Source organism: Sarcophilus harrisii, chromosome 1, assembly GCF_902635505.1.
Source record: "Sarcophilus harrisii chromosome 1, mSarHar1.11, whole genome shotgun sequence".
NCBI lineage: Eukaryota > Metazoa > Chordata > Mammalia > Dasyuromorphia > Dasyuridae > Sarcophilus > Sarcophilus harrisii.
The window spans coordinates 13,768,963-13,792,472 of record NC_045426.1 but is presented as its reverse complement, the minus strand read 5'-3'; the positions used below and the strand labels follow the sequence as shown (position 1 = coordinate 13,792,472).

General features: G+C 49.8%; 1 protein-coding gene across 2 annotated transcripts in view; it reads right to left on the bottom strand.

Moving 5' to 3' along the window:
- Positions 1 to 5,973: 5,973 nt before the first annotated feature.
- The window catches only part of LOC100925158 (sodium channel protein type 5 subunit alpha), a 124,939-nt gene continuing 107,402 nt past the window's right edge, over positions 5,974 to 23,510 (bottom strand). For both annotated transcript variants that reach the window (XM_031952487.1, XM_031952494.1), the window contains exons 20-26: positions 19,441 to 19,563; positions 16,605 to 16,886; positions 13,595 to 13,648; positions 12,281 to 12,418; positions 10,039 to 10,143; positions 8,826 to 9,096; positions 5,974 to 7,612 (exon numbers count right to left, since the gene is read on the bottom strand). In XM_031952487.1, coding sequence (XP_031808347.1) covers positions 6,378 to 7,612; positions 8,826 to 9,096; positions 10,039 to 10,143; positions 12,281 to 12,418; positions 13,595 to 13,648; positions 16,605 to 16,886; positions 19,441 to 19,563 — 2,208 coding nt within the window. In that variant the 3' untranslated portion in view covers positions 5,974 to 6,377. The remainder of the gene's footprint in view (positions 7,613 to 8,825; positions 9,097 to 10,038; positions 10,144 to 12,280; positions 12,419 to 13,594; positions 13,649 to 16,604; positions 16,887 to 19,440; positions 19,564 to 23,510) is intronic.

Sequence of the window (23,510 nt, the reverse complement as noted above, 5' to 3'; positions counted from 1 at the left end):
GCAGCGACATTGTAGTCCGTCCGTCCGTCCTGCTGCTGCTTCACCTTCCACAGACTCAGGGCCCGAGCACACAGTTGTCTGCAGATTGTGGCTCCTTAGAGTCTAACAGGGGTCCTCAAACTTTTTAAATAGGGGGCCAGTTCACTGTCCCTCAGACTGTTGGAGGCCGGACTCTAGTAAAAACAGTAACTTTGTTTTGTGGGCCTTGAAATAAAGAAACTTCATAGCCCTGGGGAAGGGGGAATAAACGTCCTCAGCTGCCACATCTGGCCCGGGCGTAGTTTGAGGACCCCTGCGTTAGATGGTGAGCAATCTGGGCCGGGCGCTGCCATTAGCCTTCCTTTGTATCCTCAGAACCTAGCGAGTGCCTGGCACAGAGGGGACACTTAATAGATGCCCACCTGCCTGCCTAGTCTCTTCTCTGTTTATATTCCCTTTTTCCTTGGTTCCACTGGAAGGGAGGGAGGGAAAAATGAAGGGAGGGAGACCGAAAGAGAGACAGACAGAGATAGATGAGAGACAGAGATAGAGAGACAGGGAGAAACAGAGGCAGAGAGGGATAGAAACAGAGAGAGACAGAGATAGAAAGAAACAGAGAAAGACACAGAGAGAAACAAAAGAGACAGAGAGACAGAATGTACTGTATGTCTCTGTGTCTCTGTGTGTGTATGAAATCCCTGTGACTTGCAAGGCCCTCCATGAACAAACTCTCCTCCCATTCATCTGCCTCCCCTGACCCTCCCCACTCACTGCAAGAAACCACTCCGGGCTTCCGAGGCCAGCCCGGAGTCGCCATGGCGGGGGGAATCTCGTGATTTCCAGCTCTCTGGCGATGAGCCCTCGGGGCTGGGATGCCAGCCTGTCGCCTGCCCACACTCGGAGCTTCCTCAGCCCAGGAGCCTGAGCTGGCCCCAGTCTCAGGGTCTGGCCCCAGAGGTCTCAGAGAGCATCAAGTCCTGCTTTCGTTTTATAGATGGGGGCCTCCCAGGGGAGGAAGCACGGGAGTGAGGGACTTGCCCAGGATCACACAGAAGTGGGAGGCAGGCCCGGGACTCCTAGAACCCAGGTCTCATGCCTGCACATGCAGGTGGATCAGTGACCCCGGAGTAAGGACAGAGCTCAAGGTTGGATCACGTCAGCTGTTTATTGTTTTAAAAATAGGTCTTTATTCGCTTTCTTTTTACATGAAGCTCAGCGACAAGTGCTTGTTCAGGTCAGACATCATCTGGCACTCGGTTCCTGTTCCTTCCTCCCTTCCACACCCCCTTCGCCCCCACTTCTCATTCGCTGTGCAATTCCGAAATGACCATTCCAGGAGAAGTACGATAAGCTAAGTAGTCCCGGACTGCGGACAGACGGGCTCCGTCCCGGCGGGAGGGGCACAGGCTTCTCGCGCTGGGCCAGCCCCAGTCCGTCCGGGCCACAGAACCATCCCAAGGTCCAGGCCGGAGTGCCCGCCACGGAGTCCTTCTCTGCAGGCACAGACGAAGCCCCGGGGGCCTACATGGACAAGCCATGTCCCCTGCGGGTGCAGAAACATGGCTTTCACATCAGGGAAGTCTTGAAGAGTAAAATTCACTGATACAAAAATAAGGTTTCCACTCAGAAACACAGTGGGAGCCATTACTCGGTGAAATCTAGCTTCATTCTAGATTTGGAAGGAGACGGGAATTCGTGGGAAAGGGCGGGGGAGGACTAGGGATGGGGTAGAGAAGGACGCAGGGCATGGGGGGGATCCAGGGGTGATGCCGCGGAAACGTTTTGAGAAAGCGAGGAGAAATAATACTTTACACTCCTATAGTGCCTTTCATTCAAAATCACCCAAAGCTTTGCAGACATTCGCTCTGTCAACACCTGTGAGAGGTAGGTATCATTAAACCCATTTTTCGTGTGGGTCCAACTGAGGCACAGAGAGATGAAGTGACTTGCCCAACTTCACACACTAATTTGGCTGCTAGACCCAGCCCCAGCCCGAGGGGCTTTGGGCCAAGTCTTTCCTGGCTGCATAAAGATGCTGTGCAGAAGCCACATAGGTGTGTTACTGATCCAGGTCACTTGTCTCATGTGTGTGTGAGTGAGTGTGTGTGAGTGAGTGTGTGTGAGTGTGTGTGTGTGTGTGAGTGTGTGAGTGTGTGTAGAAATACAAGTGGGGGGTGCAGATGTGTGGGGTTTTACATCTGCATGGTCAGGAGCTGATCTGGAAGGACTATAAAAAGATCGTTTTTCCCTGAAAAATCCTGTTCATGTGGGCCTCTCACCATCGGCCCCAATGTGGATCCTCCCTCAGCTGCTCGGGCGATGACCAAAAGCAGCCGTGGCCCTGACTGGACGTGTCCCCAATCCCCCGTTTCCTCCAGTGGAGAGCAAATGGCTACTTTTCCTCCTAATGCACCCATTTTCTAGGCAGACTCCTGAGCGCCCAGACTGGAAGCTTGGAAAAGAGGGTCTGGCTTTCCATGGGGTCAAAGGGAGACCTTGAACGTGGCCAAATGCATCCTTCCCCTGCCTCCCCACCCGCTCTGAAATCCTGTAGTTGCTCCTGTTCTCTTGGGGTCAGAGGCTACATTTCAGGAAGAGCTGGGGGACTCTGGTGTCAGCGCCCAGAATTTCCATCCCTGATCCGAAGCCAGCGGGAATTCCATACCACCCCCTCTTCCCCCGTCCTTTCCGGCCCTGTGGGGCAGGAGACCCACCCCTGCTTTTCCCTGACTCCCCCTCGGCTCTGGCCCCCGGAGGCTCCCCTAAAACAAGGCCAGACGGAGCATCTCCTCCCAGCCAGACTCCAAGCTGTTGTCACCCCACAGCATGCTAGTCCTTGTCCGCTGGCAGCTGGAGCCCCTTTCCTGCCTGGCTGGGCCACAGCTCGTCTGCCCCCAGGAAGCATCTTGCCCTTCCCTGTGTCCCGCTCATGGCCTGTCACCTCCCAGAAGAGGCAAGGGGGGGGGGGTCCTCCGAAGTGCCCTCCTTGTCATCTGCTTTGTTTTTGTTTTTAATACTCTTAAGTGAGAGCCCATTTCTGGAAGGACAAGGCGAGACACCCTTTCAGAGGGTTTTCTTTGTACTTTTATAGGAACGGGGATCCTCCTTCTTCTTCTGGAGGAGCTGACGGGAGATGAAGGGATAGTCTCATTCAGCCCCGCATTCTATAGGGAAGGAGGACCGAGGCCGGCCGGGAGAAGTAGCCTGCTCCTGGTCAAGCAGAGACGCCAACGGGATCCGGTCTGTCCTCCAGCCGGGTTACTCCTTGTCCCATGACTTTGAACTCGGTTCCCTTAGCAGTGGGAAGGAGAAGAACCCAGCTTTGCTAGGGGCTGCCAGCCTGAGGCGTGATACGGCTGCTGCCCTGTCCAGATGAGCCGGTGACCGTGTGGTGCTATAGAGCCTGGGGTTCTCGGCGAGGAGGGCTTCCTGGAGGCGGTACCCAGAGAGATACCCAGACTCCCTGGAGCGAGTCCGGCCGGTCCAGCTGAGCTTTCCATCTCGGGCTGGCAACTCAGAAGGAAGAAGTCACTTGGACTCAGAGGCAGGATGAATTAGCATCACTTTCAGGGAGGGGATGGAGAGGGGGAAGAGGACCATTATTTGTGAGAGTAAAAAAATATCAAATATAACAAATTTATGAAAGCCCATACATGTGCAGGAAGAAAATCCCATTGTGCTACAGCAGCTAGAGTTGAGACGGTTCTCAAAACCCAAGGTGTGGGGGGGATTCTGGGAAAATGGAGGAGTAGGTCAGTAAATTCCACGTTCTCCAGATTTCCCCCCACAAACAGAATAAATTTGCGCCTCAGGGTAAACATGGTCTGGTGACAAATCAAGAAGACTCAGGGCAGAACAGGGGTTGTCCTGGCACAACTCAAGACCTGAAGCCAGGCTGTGGGCAGTGCAAACACCACCGGCAGCTCCACAGAAACACCAAGAGGGGAGCCCTAGGAGGGCTGGGTTTGGCCGGAGCCTCGGCAGGAGCCACAGAAATTTTCACCTCCCGGACTGTGTGAAGAGTCAGGGGTCTGAGTCTGGGAAGCCTGAGGGAACCTCAGCCGATCAGGAACTCCGGGCCCAGCTGGGTAAGGAGGAGCCGGCACACTGGGAGGGCAGAGGCAGTGGGGCAGGAACGCTGATGGCTGTGGGCACTTGCAGGAGGGGGAGCTCTTGGTTTGGGGTTCCAGGTCAGAGAGGAGAGCTGAAGGGAAGCCAGAGGCGCCACACTCCCCATTCCAGGATTAGAGGTGCTTACACTAATACTTCTCATAAAAAAAATGAACTGGCCAAGAAGAAAGAACCCAACTATAGAAACTTACTATGGGGACAGGGAAGATCAGGGTTCATCTTCAGAGGAGGACACTGCAGTAAAAAAAAAAAAAAAAAAAAAAAAGCTTCTACCCCAAAGAGTAATATGAAATGGCTCCCTGCCCAGAGAAAATTTATAGAAGAACTCAAAAAAGAATTCTAAAATCAAACGAGAAACATTGAGGGAAAACTAAAAAACATCTGAGAAAACTAAGATTTTGAAAAAAAGTTAATCAATGAGAAAAGGAGATACAGTCTTAAAGACAAATATAACTCTTTGAAAACTAGAATTGGGCAAGGCGAAGCCAGTGAAGCTATAAGAGATCAAGAAACAACAAAACAGAATATAAAGAATGAAAAAATAGAACAGAATGTGAAACATAAGAAAAACAACTGATCTGGAGAACAGATCAAGAAAAGAAAAATAAGAATAATTGGACTACCTGAAAGCTGTGACCAAAAAAAGAACCTTGACATTATGATGCAAGAAATAATCTAAGAAAATTGTCTTGGACTGATAGAACATGAGGGGAAACTAGAAATAGAAAAATCCACCACTTCAAAGAGATCCTTTGTGGAAAACAGATAGGAATATCCTTGCCAAACTTTGAAACCCTCAGATCGAGGAGAAAATTTTGTAAGAAACAAGAAAAAAAATTCAAATATGCTGGAGCTACAATTAGAATTGTACAAGACTTGGTAGCAGCTATAGTAAAAGACCGCAGGTCCTGGTATCATATATACTGCCAATCAAAAGAACTAGGTCTGTGATTAAAAATATCATATCCAGCAAATTTATCCATAATGTTGAATGAAAAAAAGGACATTCAATGAACTTGCAGATTTTTAGGACTTTCTATCAACCAATAGAAAATTTAAGAAAGGAGTCAATATCCAAGATTAATGTCAAGGAACTTAAATGTGGACAAATTGTTTCTGTTTTTCACATGGAAATGTAGGTCATGTGTTTAAGATCAACATCAGTAATTGGGGAGCTCAGAAGAAAAATTTCTACAAATGAGGTGCAGAGGAAGAATAGACACAGAGGCATGAGAGAGGGGGAAGAGGGATCGTAGTCTGGAAAACCTACTCACATCGGGAATGGGTTAAATATACCATGAAGGGTAGAGCACCCTCCAAATTCTATAAAGAAATAAAGGGGGAGACATGAGCGAAGGGGATGCAAAGATGTGGGGAGAAGAGGAAGGAGAAATACATGGGTTGGAGGGTAAGGTAATAGAGAGGCAAGTTAAGGAGCAGAATTAAAGCAGAAGAGCCAGCAGGGACAGGGAAGGAGAGATATACACAAGGAACAGGAGCAAATATAGACAGATGGATAAGGATGGGGGTCTGTGGATGGTTGTGAATGTATATGTATATATGTATGTGTGAGAGTATGTACATATCGATTAAATATATCTGTGCTTAACTAGAGCCTGCTTGAGGAAGGTGAGGAGGATGAAAAGGGAAAAAAAGAATAAAATAAAAAAAGTGCCCAGCCTAAACAACCTACAAGGAAGTAAAGAAAAGATGGACACTCGTGAATATAAATTCTTGTGTTATTATATATCCTTTTTTGAATGGAAATATATTTGGAGTCCTCCCTGATGTTCTGCTGGGCACATGACAATGCTCTGTTCTGTTTTGTTTGTTTTTTTTTCTATTCTGTTGTTTTTAAATAAACAGAAAATTTTAAAAATAATAAAATAAAATATGGAGATGTTAGGAAAAAACCCCAAGGTGTGGGACGGGGTGTCCTTAGCCTGACATCCGTAGGGGAGAGAGTCTGTGGGACGGGATCCCCTTCACGTGCCTGGAGTGTGGGTGTGAGCTGCCCCTGCTCGCCCATGGGGTTGGCCCTGCCCCAGACCCCCTGTGCTTGCGCAGCCACATCCCCGGGGGGCAGGTTGGGGAGTGGGGTCCAAGGGCATCTGTCGCTCATCCCTGGAGCCCAAGTCTGCAGGAGTGGGTTTTGTCACAAACACTCGGGAAGAAGGTGCCTCGGTTGATTGTCATGGCAGGAGAGGATTGTGTTAGCTTTTTCCCAGCTGTGTGGGCAGGGAGGTAGGGCTGTGGAGAGGGGGGTCTCACACGATGGACTCCCGGTCCCTGTCCGGGGACGTGGGGTAGTCCACGAAGTCGTCGGTCTGGCTGTACTCGGACATCCGCGCCTGGATGTTGTCGCTCGTGGCCCTGGTGACGCTGTCGTAGGACGGCGGCAGGGACGTGGAGGACACGGAGTCCGGGGGCCCTGAGCGCCGGGAAAAGTTCGCGTTCATCATGTAGGCGATGAGGCCCTCGTGCTCCGGGGCGTCGTCGCCGGACAGCGTGCCGTCGCTGGTCTGCTGGCGGTAGAGGAAGGAGGCGTGCTTGAGGGAGCGCTGCAGCAGGTGCCTGCGGAAGGCGCGCTGGATGACCACGGCCGACACCTCCTCGTGCTTGCGCCGCAGCGTGGTGGTGATGGGCTCGTAGGAGATCTTGGACGGGTTGGCGGCCATGAACTTCTCCTCCATCTGGATCTTCAGCGCGTCCATCTCCCCCGACTCGCCCAGGACCCGCTTGGTGAAGGCGAAGAGGATGTCCATGCAGTGGATGCGGTCCCCGCTGACCATGGGCAGGTCCATGTTGATGAGGCTGATCTGGTTGGGCTTGGCGATGCGCAGGGGGTCGGAGAGGGCGTCGGCGAAGTCCGACAGGGCCGAGTACTCGATGAACTGCGTGGCCTCCGGGTCGAACTTCTCCCAGATCTCGTAGAACATGTCGAAGTCGTCCTCGCTCAGCGGCTCCGTGCTCTCCTCGGTGGCCACGCTGAAGTTCTCCAGGATGATGGCGATGTACATGTTGACCACGATGAGGAAGGAGATGATGATGTAGGTGACGAAGAAGAGGATGCCCACGGCCGGGCTCCCGCAGTTCCCACGGGAGTTGTTGGTGTTGGGCAGGTTGGGGTCGCAGTACGGGGGCCCCGTGTTGAGGATGGGGCTGAGCAGCCCGTCCCAGCCGGCCGACGTGGTGATCTGGAAGAGGCAGAGCATGCTGTTGGCGAACGTCTGGAAGTTGAACATGTCGTCGATGCCGGCCTCCCACTTGACGTAGGCAAAGTTGGCCATGCCGAAGATGGAGTAGATGAACATGACCAGGAAGAGCAGCAGGCCGATGTTGAAGAGGGCGGGGAGGGACATCATGAGGGCGAAGAGCAGCGTGCGGATCCCCTTGGCCCCTCGGATCAGCCGCAGGATGCGGCCGATGCGGGCCAGGCGGATGACTCTGAACAGCGTCGGGGAAAAGAAGTACTTCTGGATGATGTCCGAGAGGACGGTTCCTGAGCAAAAGGAAAACGGGGAAGGCAAGTTACCCGCCGGGTGCCCCAGAGCCCAGGCAGGATGCCCCCGGCACCTCCGCCCGCAGCTGCAGCCTCTCCAAAGCGCTCCCTTTCTGACAACCCTGGGCGGTGGGTGGGACCTGTCACCTTTGTAGTGACGGGGTCCTGAGGACTAGACTGATGACCAGGGCGGAGCTTCTGCCCCTTGGCATAGGAAGCCTCCCCTATGGTACCGCCCCTCATCGCGGGCGTGTTCCTTCCAAGCTCCCCGGTGTCCTTGGCCCCCTACCCAAGTGCCCGCAGGGTCGGGGCCCTATCATAGCTGCCCCTCTGGAGACTTGTGCCTCCGTCCGGGAGTACTTCTGAGAGGTTGTAAGGGAACACTTGTTCACCTCAGTGGTCCCTGGGCTCCTTTCCAACCTCGTGCTTCTGGCACAAGTCACGTACTAGTGGGTTAAAGAGCCCCTTTTCAAGGGGTCGCCTGGGCAACCTGTCTTTCTCTGCCATCCCTGGCCCTGAGCCTGAAACTTTGAATTTTTCAGCTCCTGCCTCATGAAGTTCTGTCCCACCCGCCATGTTCCCTTTAAGGTTAGAATGGGGGTAGAATGCAGAGAAAGAAAATGCTCCGAGTTCTGGCCTCGAGCTAAGCTTGTGCCGGTGGCGAACTACAGGATTCACCCTCTCCAAACACTCTGTCCTGATTCTGCCTGGATGGCCCTCCCTTCTCCACGCTGCTGGTCGCAGTGGGAACTGTCCCTCCCAGACCAGTTTGAGTGTCCCCTTTTCTCCACTCTCTGCCATCAAGGCAGAAGAGGTTTCCCCCTTTCCAACCCCTCACAGCTCTTCCCTGCTTTGGGCCACTGGATCAATGCAGAAACATTGCATCCATCTGCCCAGGATCACAGAGTTAGAGCTAGAAGTACTGTAGAGATCCCTGAGTCCAGCGTCTGTATTCGACAAATAAAGTGGGACCACATGCCATCAGGATTGCTAGCTATGGGACCATTGGGGCAGCCATGGACAGGACCAAGCTCCATCGAGATGGCCATCTATGGAGCCAAGCACCATCAGGGTGGCCATTTATGGGACCAAGCGCCACTGGGGTGGCCACGGATAGGACCAAGTACCATCGGGGTGGCCATCTATGAAGTGTCTGAGCCCTGGTCTTGCTGACCCCCGGTATGATGCTAACCCCGGACACCCAGGCACGTACCCACGATGGAAAGGATCACGACCACAAAGTCGAAGATGTTCCAGCTGTTGGTAAAGTAGTAATGGCGCAGGGCGATGACCTTGATGACACACTCTCCCGTGAAGATGCCCACAAAGAGCAGGTTGATCTTGGCCAGGATGCTGATCTTTTCTGGGCTCTGGTCGTCCGTCTCCACCATCATGGTCACCATGTTCAGGCAGATGAGGAACATGATGGTGACATCGAAGGCCTGCTTGGTGACGATGTCAAAGAGGAAGCCTTGGTACTTGTTCTGTAACAAGGAACAAGCCCACAAGTGTGTTAGCAAGCACTGCGGGGAGGGGCAGAAGATGGCAGGACTGAGGGACGTGTGGTCTGACCCCTTGGCAAGGGTGCCAGCACGGGAACTAGAGGCTTAGGAAAGAGGGAGAGAGATGCAGGCTGGACCAGGCTTTTGGGAGTCATGTAGTCAGAGGCCTCTGAGGTCATGTCCTCTAACTTTTATCTGACTAAGAATCCCTTTGCAGCAAACTTGACCTGTGGTCATTCAGCCTTTGCTTGGAGATCTCTTCTGAGGTGAAATCCATGATCTCCTAAGGCATCCCACGTCCCTTTTCATGCATTTATTAAGCACCTACTATGTGCCAGTTACTGAACTATACAAAGGGATGCAAAGGAAAAAAATTCCCTGTCCCCTAAAAACTTCAAGATTCAGCTCAAATCCCACCTTCTCTAGGAGACCTTTCTCAATTCTCCCCATTGCTAGTGCCTTCCTTCTGAGATTACCTCCCATTGCTATTGTAAATATTATGTACATAATAGTCATTTACATGATACCTCCCCAGTTGAATGTAAGCCCCTTGAGGGTAGGACTGTGTTTTTGTCATTCTTTGTATCCTCTGAGCTTATCCCAGTGCTTCCTACGTAGTATACACTTAAATCCATTCATCCATCTATTCAATCATCCATCCACCCATTTATCCATCCATCCAACCACCCATCCATCCATCCATCCATCTATCCATCCAACCATCCATCCATCCATCCAACCATCCATGCAACCATCCATCCATCCATCTATCCATTCACCCATTCACCCATTTATCATCTATCCTTCCATTTTTAGGGCTCAGAAGGATGTGGGGGAGCAGATTCAGGTGGGGTCACACCAAAGGCCAGAGCTTCCTAGGGTAAAAATGCTGCCCACTTTGCTTTGAATTTCTCTGAGTCTTACCAAGGGCCGTGGGATTGGTTTTTGGGGCTTCTTGGAACCCAGCTTTTTCATTGCATTGTAATACTTCTTCTGTTCCTCGGTCATGAAGATATCTTGTCCTCCTAAGTGCAGAGAAAAAAAACACTCCCATTATTTTTGTCTTCTGAACAGTTGTGGGGTCACTGCCTCATCCCAGCAGGCTGGGGTCACTCTTGCAGACATCAGGGAATACCGGAACGTATTACCCCAGCCAGGATCAGGATGGGGCCCAGTTACGTTGGAGGAGGTGATTAGCTCAGGCCACCAAGGAGGGAGTTGAGTGCCAGGCCATACCAACAGTCAGGATTGGGGATTGTGGATCTGCATTGGAAAAGACCTCAGAGGGCATCTGGTCCCTCCTTTTCTAGAAGAAGAAATTGAGATTCATAGAGATAAATGTCTGAACTTAGCGGGTATAAGAGGCAGGGCCTGTTCCAAAGAGATGTCTCCATGTTCCTTGGTGATTAGCCCCTTGCTCTGAAGGCCAAGGAAGGAGGTTTATGGGACTTACACTAATGATTTGAAAGTGCTCTTGGCCTCCAGTTCCTCTGCCTGGAGCTTTCAACATGGCCTTGGAGAAGTGCCTTCATTCACTTTGCTGAGCTTTGCACCCATAAATGTAAACTCTGTCCTTCCTGCCTCCCAGGGATCTCAGGGGAGGGGAAAACACTTTGTTACTCATAAAGCTTGGACGCTATCATCCTTATCACTAATGGGTCACCTCTAGGTCTTTTAGGGAGAAGCTGAAGAAATCCTTTTCTTCCTCCCTTAACCCTCAGCCTTCCTCCCCCTTCCAGCATCATGGTCCCTCTCTCTGTTCCCAGCTCCAGGTGAAACCTTTCCTGAGTGCTGGGTTCACTTTGGGGAACACCTGGCAGGGAGGACAGGGGGAACCCTGCTTCCAGAATTGTGAGGAAAGTAGATTGGGCCACAGGAAGATCAGCTGAGAGGACCAGTCAGGGAAGAGACGAGGGACGTGATGTCTCTCAGAGGCATCAAAGACTCGGAGAACACTGGGCTTGGATGAGGTTTTGGTCATCCCCTGGGCTCTAGGAACTCCTTCCGGCTCTAAATGTCTAAACCTGCCTCTCTGCAACCCCTGGTTCTGGCCAACAAATCAGATCCTTTCATGTGGTCTGAAATGCTTGAAGCTCTCCTAGGACCTTTTAAATACTTGGAATCAGTCTCTTAACCACCACCCTCTTGGGCCAATTATTCAAACAATTCTAAATTCATCTAATTCTGGTGCCTTGGTCTCCATCTTTCTTCTTGTTCAAGTTCTCATGAAAGACTGTCCAATTCTTGGCTGAAATTCAGGTTTACTTTCTCCCCTTCCTTCTCCATCAATATTTTCCAACTCCCTTTTGTGGGCTGTTTTTCCCCATCAGAATATAAGCTCTTTCTAAATGTTAACAAGCCACCTTTGAAGAATGTGTTCTAGAATTACCTCAAGAACTGAAGTCAACTGAGATGGTCAGAACTTGGCCTTTCCCCCCATTTTTCCTTTTTCCCTTGGTTTTCCCAAGGATGCACTGGGGAACTGTGACTATACAGTTCCATCAATCAACATCTATTAAGTACCTACTATGTCAGGTACTGTGCTAAGTGCCAGGAATACAAAAAGAGGTAAAACGGTCCTTGCCCTCAAGAAGCTTGCAATCCAACAACAGTTGTGTATGGTTAAAGGGAAGGGAAGGTTATAAAATTAAGCACAAACCAGGTGGACCTTTACTAAGAATACATTTTTAAACTGGTTTAGAGGCTCTACACAAATACAGCCAAGGAAGCTCAGGTTAGTATCACTTTCCAAATCCTAGCCTTCTCTTTGGGAGGGGGGGGAAGTTTACATAACTGGTTCCCTTTGGGCCCAGACTTCACTGTATTTTCACAGTGTAGCTTCTCCAAGCTCTGAGGGTCCTGTTTTTATCTCTTGCCTCAAGAGTTTTACATGAACTGATGCCAAGTGAAGTGAGTAGAACCAAAAGAACATGGTACATGTGATGATCAACCCTGATGGCACACAGTATCAGTAGTCACAGCATTGCAGATATAGAGACAGAAGGGACCTTAAAGACCATCCTCTTTATAGAGGAAGCAACTGAGGCCCAGAGTAGGTAAGTAATTTCCTTCTCAGTGAGAGGGAGAGTTGGCAGCTTGGGAGGGAACCCGCCCTCCATCCCAGCACCCCACATGCCCGGCCCTGCGGAACACGCTCTCTACATATCTTTTTCTTTTGTTGGTTGAAGTTGTCAATGATAACACCAATAAAGAGGTTCAGGGTGAAGAAAGATCCAAAGATGATGAAAATCACAAAGTAGAGGTACATGTACAGGTTGTATTCCCACTGAGGCTGTTCTTCGCACTGTGAGGGAGAGAGAGCAGACAAAGACAAAGAGCAGCTGATCATAGAGCAGAAACACGAGGACCCCGGCATCTGCTGCCCATGGGAAGTGTTCCGGGGGGTGAGGTGTGAAGGGAAGAGTGAGAGCGTTCTTTGTGCCAGACATTCAGAGGGCTGAGGGGCCCAGGAGGAATCAGAGGGAGGTGTGAGGGACCCGGTCCCACAAGATTCAGCATCCTCCCTCCCACCTCCCATCCTTTGCTAGGGCCTCCATATCTGGAATATATTTCCTCCTCACTAGTGTTTTTCAGAATTCTAGCTGCCTTCCTGAGCTCCGCACCTGCTGGTGCCTCTTCGGAAATTACCTGGTGTGTACTTTGTAAAGATTCTGAATTTGCCTGCAGATGTGTTATTCCCCTGCTCCCTAAAAGTAGACTCATTTGTTTTTGCTTTTGTCTGCACATAGTAGGCATTGCATGAAGGCTTGATGACTGACTGGGACAGAAGAGAGATGGTGGGGGCAGGAAACTGATTTGTGTTGGGGAGTGTCTGACATAAGTGAGAAAAGCTTGGACTGAGAAAAAGGGAGCCAGTGATGGAGATGAAGGAGACAATGGGAGATCTATGGGGATCCCTCAAGAGATCAGAGAAAGGCTTTGAGATCTAAGGTAATATAAAGATCTCTGACTCAAAGAAGCAGGGATATTTAGGGAAACTGTTGTATTTCTCAACATTGTGCAGCTGAGATCTTGGCGAGGATGGCCAATTATTTTATCCTTTGCCTCTGAATCTCTGGTGCTCCGAAAAGCGTATGGCATGGAGTAGGTGCTTAATAAATGCTTGTCAAATGATGGACAGCTACAGTGGCCACCAGGACTCATGGAGAGGGGAGACAGAATAGCTTTATTAAGATTCTGCGTTTCTCTCCCCTCTCTGCCTTCTCCTCTGGTACTAGGCCAGTTTATATTTAAGAAGCTAGTCAAGTGAAAATGCATTTTCTTTGCATATCTTTTGAGATACCCACAATTCCTTGTGGGGCCGGGGGAAGAGTTCAGCCCCTTGTATTTGGCAGAGACGACAGTGAGCTCTCTGGGGCTCTAGTTGCCAAGCTCTCCGATCTGAGGGCCCCTCTTATTCCTGGACCACAGCCCTGCCCCTGAAGGACACATAGGACCCAGAAAGGGTTCACTGACTTACCCCCCTGGAGTCCACAGCGGCGTACATGATGTCCGTCCAGCCTTTAAATGTGGCCTGGAAGGAAAATACACATTTCAGGAAGCTGTTTCGATTTGCCTCTGGTGCCCTGACTTGAAGAACCAAGGAAAGCACTTTTAGAAGAGAGAAATCCAGGCCTAGAGGGTGGAGCAAAGGCCAACAAGAAAGACATTGAATGGGCCTGGAGAAGGCTCAGGAAGGCTGGAGAAAGCCTTTCGGAGATGGAGGTGCTGGGAGCTCCCTGAGGGCAGGGGATGGACTTTGCTTTTGCCTTTCTTCATATCCCTGCCACTCAGCCCAGTGCCTGGCACATAGTAGGTGCTTCATCAGTGCTTGGGAAGATCTTTGACGGTGAGGTTGACTAGGATTACAGAAACTCAGAGGTAGAAGGGATTTGCCTGGTCCAAAGAGACAGGAGTCTCTTCCACAACTCACTAATGAAGAGTTAAACCAGTCTCCACTCAAATGTTTCCGGTGATGGGGAACTCACTAAAATAATGATGATGGTGAATTTATATAGTGCCTGAAGATTTGCAAATCACTTTACACATTTTATCTCATTTGATTCTCAGAGTTTGGGAGACCAGTGTTATTATTATTCCCATTTTACAGTTAAGGAAACTGAGGCAGGCAGAAGCAAAATGACTTGCTTGGGGTCCCAAGTTGGGGTGATGGTGAAGATAGAAGAGATAACAGAAATAGAAATGTTCTGAAAATATAAAAAGTGTCAGAAGTATAAGACTAGCTTCCATTTCTTTTACCCTTAAGTATTTCTCCTCTGTCTTACATGGGAGTCTCTCCAGAGCCCTGGACACAGGCAGAGGAAGGGTTATTATTCCCATTTGAAAGATGGGCAAAGTGAGGTTCAGACAGAGCAATTAATTAATCCAAGGTTATACAGCCACATCCTTAGGCAGCTATTTATCCCAAACCAACCCCTCAAAGCTAGATTCTACCCCAGGTCTTGTGTGACCTTGGGGAAAATCACTCAACTTACAGAAGTTTTTAGTCCAGAGGCTGATGTTAGGAATGGTACAATCTTACAAGCAAAGAAGGCTCCTGAAGGTCCACAGAATGTTTTACATCCTTTCAGGCACAAAAATATTACTAGTCCCATTTTACAGATGACAAGAAGAGGCTAAGAGAGGGCTTGCCCATGATTAGAGGCAGAATTTGAACCCACATCTCTCCTGGCTCCAATAAACGTTCCCATCTCACCTCAAAGCTTTTGGTTTCTCTGGGGCTAGAGTTGTGTCTCTGAAGGGGTCACCCAGGTCCAAGATGCTCTTTGTAGCTTCAAGGATCCCGTATCAACATGTAAAGGAGTGAGCTGATCCTGAAGGACTAATACTGGAACTGGACCTAAGTCATGTGCCTCTGGCCACTGGCTTTGGGTTCAGCATCCTAATCCGGCAACCTAGGTCAGAGAGGCTTCCTGCTATACTGAGGCCTAGAAAGAATTCTTAAGGATGTACATCCTTGAGACGAGGGGACTGTCGCCTTAACCTTGGAGGGATTTCAGATTAGAGACCGATGGGCTGGAGTCCTTATTATCTGTGCACATTTCAGGTCCATCCCCTGTGTCTTTGCATAGGCTATGCCTTATTCCCAGGATGCTTTTAAATTGCAGACCTGGACATTGGACCCCATGGGCTCTTACTCTGAATTCAATGCCTTTTCCACTCTACCAGAATCTAGTGGGTGCTTAGTAAATGTTTGTTGATTGACTGATTGGCAGTTCTTGACTCCATCTCATCAAATCCCTAGTTTCTCTCAAAGAACAACTATACATCATCAAATAAAAAAAACATTTATTAAGTAGTTCCCATGTGCTATTGGGCTAGGTGCCGGCAATACCTCTTTTTTGGTCTTTTTTTCTTTATTATTTTTTTTCAAAACATATGCATGGGCAATTCTTCAACATTAGCCCTTGAAAAACTTCATGTTCCAATTTTTCCCTCCCTTCTCCCCCAAATGGCAAGTGATCAAGTGGTTAAACATGAAAGAAATATATGTTAAATCCAATACATGGCAATACCTCTTAAAATTACTTGGTGTAGCTTAGCTTCTGCTTTGTATTTACTTATGTGCTTACATGTTATATCCCCTCAGTAAATAGGAAACAGCTTGAGAGCATCTCGCCACGTCCCCGGTGCTCAGCGCAGTGCTTTGGATAGAGCAGAAGCTTCAGAAACACTCGCCGGATTGGCTTAGATTTTGGCAAGCTAGCTATTTCAGAGCTTCGAAAGCCAGACCAATAATGAGAGAAACGGTGAGCGCATCTAGGAGTTTGGGTTGACTTTGTGATTTTAGCCACTGGTTCATCTCAGGAGGAGGTGTGTCCTGTGTTCTTGAAAGCAATTTGTGCTCCGAGGGAACTGAACGTGTACTTTGGTTTTCTAAGTTGGGATTTCAAACACTGCAGGAAGGGACTCGACTCTTTCCTAGGCCCCAGGAAGCCAGAATTCAGGACAGAACCTCATTAGAACTAACAAATGGGTTATCTTGCCCAATAGTGAAGAGTCAACAGCTTCCCCAAGGGCACCCATGGTTCCTTCTAAATGTGAATCGGTATCTGCCCTCCGGACCACTCTTGTAGCACCAGAACAGACATGCTACTTGTTAGAGACAGGAAATCAAATTAATTACTAGGTTGACTGACCGATGGCTCCTGTTCCAGCATTTGGCTTTGATATTTTTTTCGATCTGTCTTCAGACAGTCCTAGAATTTTCCATCAGCAGGGATATTAAAACCTGAGAACTTTCCAAGGTGCTGAATCACTCCCTGAGCCGCTTGAGCCCTCCCCGGGCTGATCCTTGAGAGGGCATGGTCCTGTCCGCTGTATTGCTAGAGTCACCCTTGACCCCTCTCCAGCCTGCCCTCCCTTTCTGACACAGGATCCCCACGATGCAATCGGCAGAGTTTATTTCAATTTAGAACCCCCCCCCCCAGAGGTCCAGGCAAGGGAAACCCTTTGTCTGTGAGACTCACCACTTGCAGCAGGGCCAAGTACCCGGCTCCCACGTTGTCAAAGTTGACTTTCACCTTGATCCAGTACAGTTCCCCGGTGCTGTTGTGCAGCTCACACTCACTCTTGTTGTTCACAAAGGTGTGGTTCAAGGGCAAGTCGCCCTCCGTTTGGTTGATGCACCTCCCAAACTTGCCCGCAAAGAGGTTCACCCCCATGATGCTGAAGATGAGCCAGAAGATGAGGCAGACGAGCAGGACGTTCATGATGGAGGGGATGGCCCCGACCAGGGCATTCACCACAACCTCAAGGAGGTACAAACACAAGCCCCGGTTACTCGAGACATCTCCTGGGAGCATCCTCCCTGAGAGCATCAGGGCTCTCTCTGTGGACATCAAATGACCCCAGGGGAACAATATGGGATGGAAGCCTCCCTTTTCTTGTGGTGCTTGAGTCCCTACTGGGAATAGGGAGATAGAAAAATTCTCAAGTCCCCTCAGATTCTAAGGGGGAAACGTCCCACCCAAACTCTGGGGGACAGCTGTCTCAGCCAAGCTCGAAGGGGGGGGGGTGTCCCATCCAATCTGTGAGGAAGAGCAAGCGTATTCACACTTGAAGGAAAAGATAATCTCTCTAAACTCCAGGGAGAATTATCTCCCCCACAATACTCTAGGGAGGAATATTCCCCCCAAAACACTCTAGGGTAACTACAAAATCACAGTGGAGAGTGAGAGGAATCTTATTAGACACAAGGGACATCTAATCTCATATATACAGTGCTCCCCCCAATTTCCTACATAAAAATCCAACAAGGATGCATCCAAACTGTTCAGAGATCTCCAGTAAGGCAGAATCTATCACTTCCCTAGGCAGCCCATTGCATTCTGGGTAGGCAGCTCTAATTATTAGGAATTGACTCCTGGTCTAAATCTGCCTCTTTCTGGCTTTGGTTTATGGCACCCAGTCCTGCTCTCAGGGACCAAATGATCAAGCCCAGCTCTTCTTCTGTGGAACAGCCCTTTGGATACTTGGATAGGGCCACTTTGTGGCTCCACAGTCTTCTCTTAACCAGGTTAACTATCCCCAGGTCTTTCAAAGTATCATTATTTTTTGGCAAGGCAGTTGGGGTTAAATGACTTACTCAGGGTGACACAGCTAGTAAGTATCAAATGTCTGAGGATGAATTTGAACTTGGGTCCTCTTGCATTACCACTGCGCTACTTCTCTATATGTTTTAAGACAATTGTCCAGAGCCCTGAGAAGTGACTTGTCCAGGGTCACACAGCTAGGATGTGTCCTACTCAGATCCTCATGACTACAAGTCAGTAATCACTATGGAAGCTGCCTCTCATTTACCCCTATTAAACTCCAGCTTATTAAATTCATTCCAATGTATTGGAGTATCTGGTTTGGGGGGTTGATTTTGGATCCTGACTCGGTTATCCAAAGACAGATAAATCATTCAAACTCTAGGGAACAAATGTTTCAGCCAGACTCTCTAGAGTTGCCTTTGTGCAAAAATCCTCAAATAGTCTGAAGGTGAAAAAAGGAGAATGAAAGAGTGAATCCAGTTCTCCCATGTGCCCGGCCTGTGCTAAGGAGTTATAATTTGGGGAGTCAGCCCCAAAAAGGCAGCCTGGGAGTATTTTTGGCCTCTAGGGTCCCGGGCAGGCTTCCTGATGAGTTGGGAGATGGAGCGCTCTCAGGGACCAGGGATAGAGTCTTGCTTCCCTCCATCACTGTCCCCACACCAGGAGACATCATGACTCTCACCCTCAGCTCAGCAAGAGAGCTCCTCAGCCTTACTTTCCCCCAGAGGGGCAACAGACAGGGAGCACCTTGCAAAGTGCAAAGGGCTTCCGAAATAGCAGTGATCGCCATCATAGTTGCTCTTCTCACTAAGAAGAGGGGAGCCTGGGGGAAGCTGGGGAGCCAAAGCTTAGGATGGCATCAAGGAGGGAGCGACGACTTTGGAATCAGAGGATCTGGTTTTGAATCCCTATGCATCACCTAGATGAGCCACCTGATTTCTCTTGGCCTGTGCTCATCTGTAAAATGGCTTCTAAGGTCCCTTCTGCCCTAACTCGGAGCTCTCATGTTTGATGTTGGGTAAGTAATTTAGCTCCTGTGGCTATTTGTGGGCTCCCAGGGGCTGGATGGGATGGCCTCTTCTAGTTCTGAAGCCAGGATCCTCAGATCCATGATGGCCTTGCCCACAGATGGAGCGGGGGGCTTGGGCTACGAGCCTTCAGGAGTGTCTTTAGAGAGGCCCTCTGAAGTCCTCACATGCTCTCCTCCTCAGACAGGCCCAGAATATCCTGGGGCCTTCTCCTTCCTGCTAAATCCCAGCCTGGGTCTGTCCCTTGTGATCATGAGCAAGTCAAATAACCTCTCTTTCCCTCAGTTTTTCTCTCTGTAAAATGGGAATGTTGGATTGCAGGACCTTCCATCTCTATATCTTCTCTCACTTATGTGACTTTCCCCCCCTCAAATACTCTTATATTGAATCTCACAAGATGAAATTCAGTAGGAGAAATGTTATTTCTCCTACTTGGGCTCAAACACCAACTTCACTAATACAGGAAGGGAAAGACATGGTTAGACAGCATTATTCTGAAAATGATCTGGGGTTTTTAGTGGACTGCAAGCTCACTGAGAGTCAGACAAAGACAGCTCACACTTAGCAAAAGCCTTGAATAAGGGGCCCTCCTTATCGGTGCTTCCCTTGCACAGACCCAGGGAATACAATCCAAGCACCCACATCATGTAGCTGCGTCTGCACCCACACCACGTAGCTCATGGGGTCCGGGACATGCACCCACACCACGTAGCTCACAGATCCCGCTCAGTGCCTCTTACCCTCATGCCTTCAAATCGGGACAGGGCTCTCAGGGGCCTCAGAGCACGCAGCGTCCGCAGAGACTTGATGGGACCCATTTCCGCAAAGCCTAGAGTATTTGCCACGAGGCTAATCAGGGAGACCTGGACAGAGACAGAAGGAGAGGGCAGGTGGTCAGCACCGACTCATGCTGGTGGGGCTGAGGAGCTGGAGCCGGCTGGGCTGGGAGCGCGAGGAACGTGGGCAGGACTGAGATAAATCAGTCAGATGTTGATGGGCCAGGGTCAGTCACACAGGGCAAGAGGGACCGAGGCTGGAGCCACCTGGATTTCTGCCCTTCCAGGTCAGTTCATTCAGGGAATCAAATTGCTGAGTGACACGACAGCCGGAACATCGACAGCCTTAAACTCTGGAAAGCAAATGAGCCTCCAGAGCAAGGCAGGGGGAAATGGAAGAGCTTCGAAGGGATTCGGAGAGCCTGTCCCCTCGCCCCCCACTTTTTCCTGGTGAGCTGAATGCCGTTTTCTCTCTTCTCTGTCAGGAGTCCTCAGAGAATCCTCTGCTCTGAGCCAGAGGGCTGACCCGGTGGGTCTCCAGCAGCGGCTTTTCTCAGGAACAACCACGGCGCTAGCTGTTCCTGCGGCCTTTCCGGGCTGCGACCCAGGGGAAGTTCACAGTGACCTTGGAAGTGGACAGACTGACTATTATCACCCATATTCTACGGAGAAGGGGACCAAAGCTCGGATTTGTCAGGTTTGGCCAAGGCCACAGGGCGAGGAGGTGGGGACCTGGACCCCGACCCAACTCCAGCCTCCCAATTCAGACTTCAAATGGGTGTCTTGTACTTGGCAGGGGACAGCGGTAACTCATTACCGTGTCCCTGTTTGTTCACTTAGTATTTAACAAACACCTACAAAGACAGTCCAGGGTCATGGATGATCTGTGATAGTTTTGTATTTAGTTCATTTATCGCATATTAAATAACTGAAATGTTAGGATTATTCTTGTTTTTATAAATGTGTTTTATATTTAAGTGTCAAAACAAGCAGGGAGCTTGGGTATGGGAGCAGGGAGGTCAAAGGTGAGTAAGACATGGTCCCTGCCCTCACGGAGCTTCTAGTTCACAGCAGTAAAAAGACAGGCACCAGGTTAGGAATCCTCTCTACAAAGTCTGGGAAAAGTGGCCATTCAGTCTCTGAACTTTCCCAGTGATGGGGAACTCACTACCTCTCCAGACTGTCCCCTCTATTGGCCCGCTCTCACTGTTAGTAGGTTTTCTTCTATGGAGTCAGAGTCTGGCTCTAGAGAAAGTACACCCACTGGTCCTATTGTGCCCTCTGGGGGCCCGCTTCCCTTCGCCTGCCCTTTGAGTCTGGAAGACAACTGGGGGGTGAAAATGGGGCAGGGAGAAAACTGCTCTGCCTCCCGAGAGTCCCATGAGGGGCTTGCCGGGCAGCTGGGTGCTTCTGTGGGGGCAGCGAGACCCCCCTGCCCTAGGTTGGCCAGGGGCTCGCATGCCAGCCAGTCTGCGCCTCTGTCCCCTTTTTCCTCCCCCCAGAATCAGGTCCTTCTCCCTGGCCCCAGCTCTCACCCACAGGGAATGTCCCTTCCCACTAACTGGTTGAGCCTGGGCTGCCCGGCCAGCTCCCTAGGGCATCACCATGGCTGCGCCCGGCTCGGCTGCCTGAGCCCTGCTACCCTCCAGGGATGCTCTCCTTCCACAAGGCTCCCATTGCAGATGGGGGAGGTGCTGAGGAGGGGAAACGGGGAGGGGACCAGCTGAAGCAAAGCCTTGGCTAGCAAGGGGGTGGGGGCGGCTTCCTGGGCTTCTCTGCCAGATTTTATCATCATCAACCAATCAATGAGCACTTATGAGGCACCTACTGTGTGCCAGGCCCTGTGCCAAATACCGGGTCAGAGGGAGAAAGGGGCAAGGGTCTTGTCTGGGCTTTGTCCCCCTTCCCTGCCCTTTCAGCTCAATGATCTAATCCACTTGGGAACATCTTAGTGTCCCTGAGCTCACAAGGGGCTGCTGGGACGCGTGGCCCCAGCCCCGGCCCTGCGCCGGCCGTCAGTGCTTGGAGATGCCTCCCTGTGTCACATGCCACAGCCGAGTGTGTCAAGCTCGTGCCTCGGGCTTGAGCCGAGCTGACAGCCGGCCTCTCCCGTCTCTGTCCCAGCGTCAGCGGCTTCTGGGCGCTCCCTCCCCAGCTCTGGGAGGCAGGCCAGGCTCTGTCCCTGAGCGCCACCGCAAGGGGCAGACTCGAGTCCAGTCCCAGGCTTCCCATCCCTCAGCGCTATCTCCCTGGGTCCTGGAGCCTCCACTAGACAAGCACCGAGGTCACCTCTTCCCGCCAGCTCCCTCGCCCCGTCCCCTGGAGACCTGCGATCCTGATTAGTTTCCTCCCCGCTTAATGAGCCAGCAGGCTCCTCTCCCTCTTGCCCTCCGTGTTCCACCCCAGCCATCCTTGTCTCCAGGATTCATAGGCCAGCTCCTCACTCACTCCACTCCTTCTGAATCCCATCCCTGCCCTTTGGTGCCAGGCAAGAGAAGGCTGATCCCTCCTCCTCAGTGCAGTGCAGACACCGAGCCCAAGATGACAGACTGGAGGAGAATTCGAGGGGACCAAACCTCGGTTTATGGATAAGGAAAAAGGAGGCCCAAAGGTTATCCTGCCCCTGGCATCCTGTGCGCTCTCATCAAGAACACCTGCCCAAACGGACCACTTCCATTACATTCAATTAAAGAGTTTTTGCACAAACAAATCTAACAGAAACAAAGGGAAGCACAAGCTGAGAAAAACTCTTTGTAGCCAGTATCGCTGATAAAGGAATCATTTCTAACATATATGGAGAATGGTGACAAATTTATAAGAATACAAGTCATCCCCCATTTGATAAATGGACAAAGAATATGAACAGACAATTTTCAGATGATGAAATTGAATTTATCTATAGTTATATGAAAAAAGCTCTAAATCCCTATCAATTAGAGAAATGCAAATAACAACTCTGACTGTTATTACACCCCTCAGATGGGCTAAGATGACAGGAAAAGATAATAATAAATGATGGAGGAGATGTGGGAAAACTGGGACACTGATACATTATTGGTGGAGTTGTGAACTGATCCAACCATTCTGGAGAGCAATCTGGAACTATACCCAAAGGGCTTTAAGGCTGTGCATCCCCTTTGATCCAGCACTGTCTCTCCTGGGTCTGTATCTCAAGCACATCATAAAGGCGAGGAAAGAACCCACATGTGCAAAAGTGTAGCAGCCCTTTTGTGGTAGCAAAGAATTGGAAAAGGAGTGGATGCCATTGATTGAGGAATGGCTGAACGAGTTGTGGTACATGAAGGTGATGGAATATTATTGTTCTATAAAAATGATGAACAAGTTGATTATAGAAAGGCCTGGAGAGATTTATATGAACTGATGCTGAGGGAAATGAGCAGAACCAGGAATACAGTGTATACAGTAACAGCAAGAATGTGCGATGACCATCTATGAAAGGCTCTCAATGGCTCAGTGATCCAAAGCAATCCCAATAGACTTTGGACTCAGAAAAAGAACTAAGGAGACTGAATTAAATCAATACTTGCCAGTTTCATTTCTTTTTTCTGTTTTTTTCTCTCCCATCGTTTTTCCTGTTTGCTCTGATTTTTCTCTCCCAACATAATTCATAAAGCAATATGTATTAAAAATAAATAAACTAAGAAAAAAGAAAAAAGAATACTTGCCAAAAGAATCTCATTTACTTTTTTTTTTTAAACAAATGAAGCCTTTTTTAAGCACTTATTGTACGCAGAGCACTATGCTAAGTGCTGGCTTTACAAACAGAAAAAGGCTTTTGAGCAGATTATTAATCTGCTGAACCAGAGAAAGGTTTCAGACCCAGTAAGTCTGAACTTCACTGAGGCATCAGCAGAATTTTACCATCATCCTTTAATGTGGATCTATAGATCAAGATGTTAACATGGTGCTGGCTGGCTGGTCACACTAACATGATGCTGACTATTCACACTAATATGGTGCTGGCTGTTTACATTAACATGTCTGCTGGTTGTTCACACTAGCATGCTGTTGGC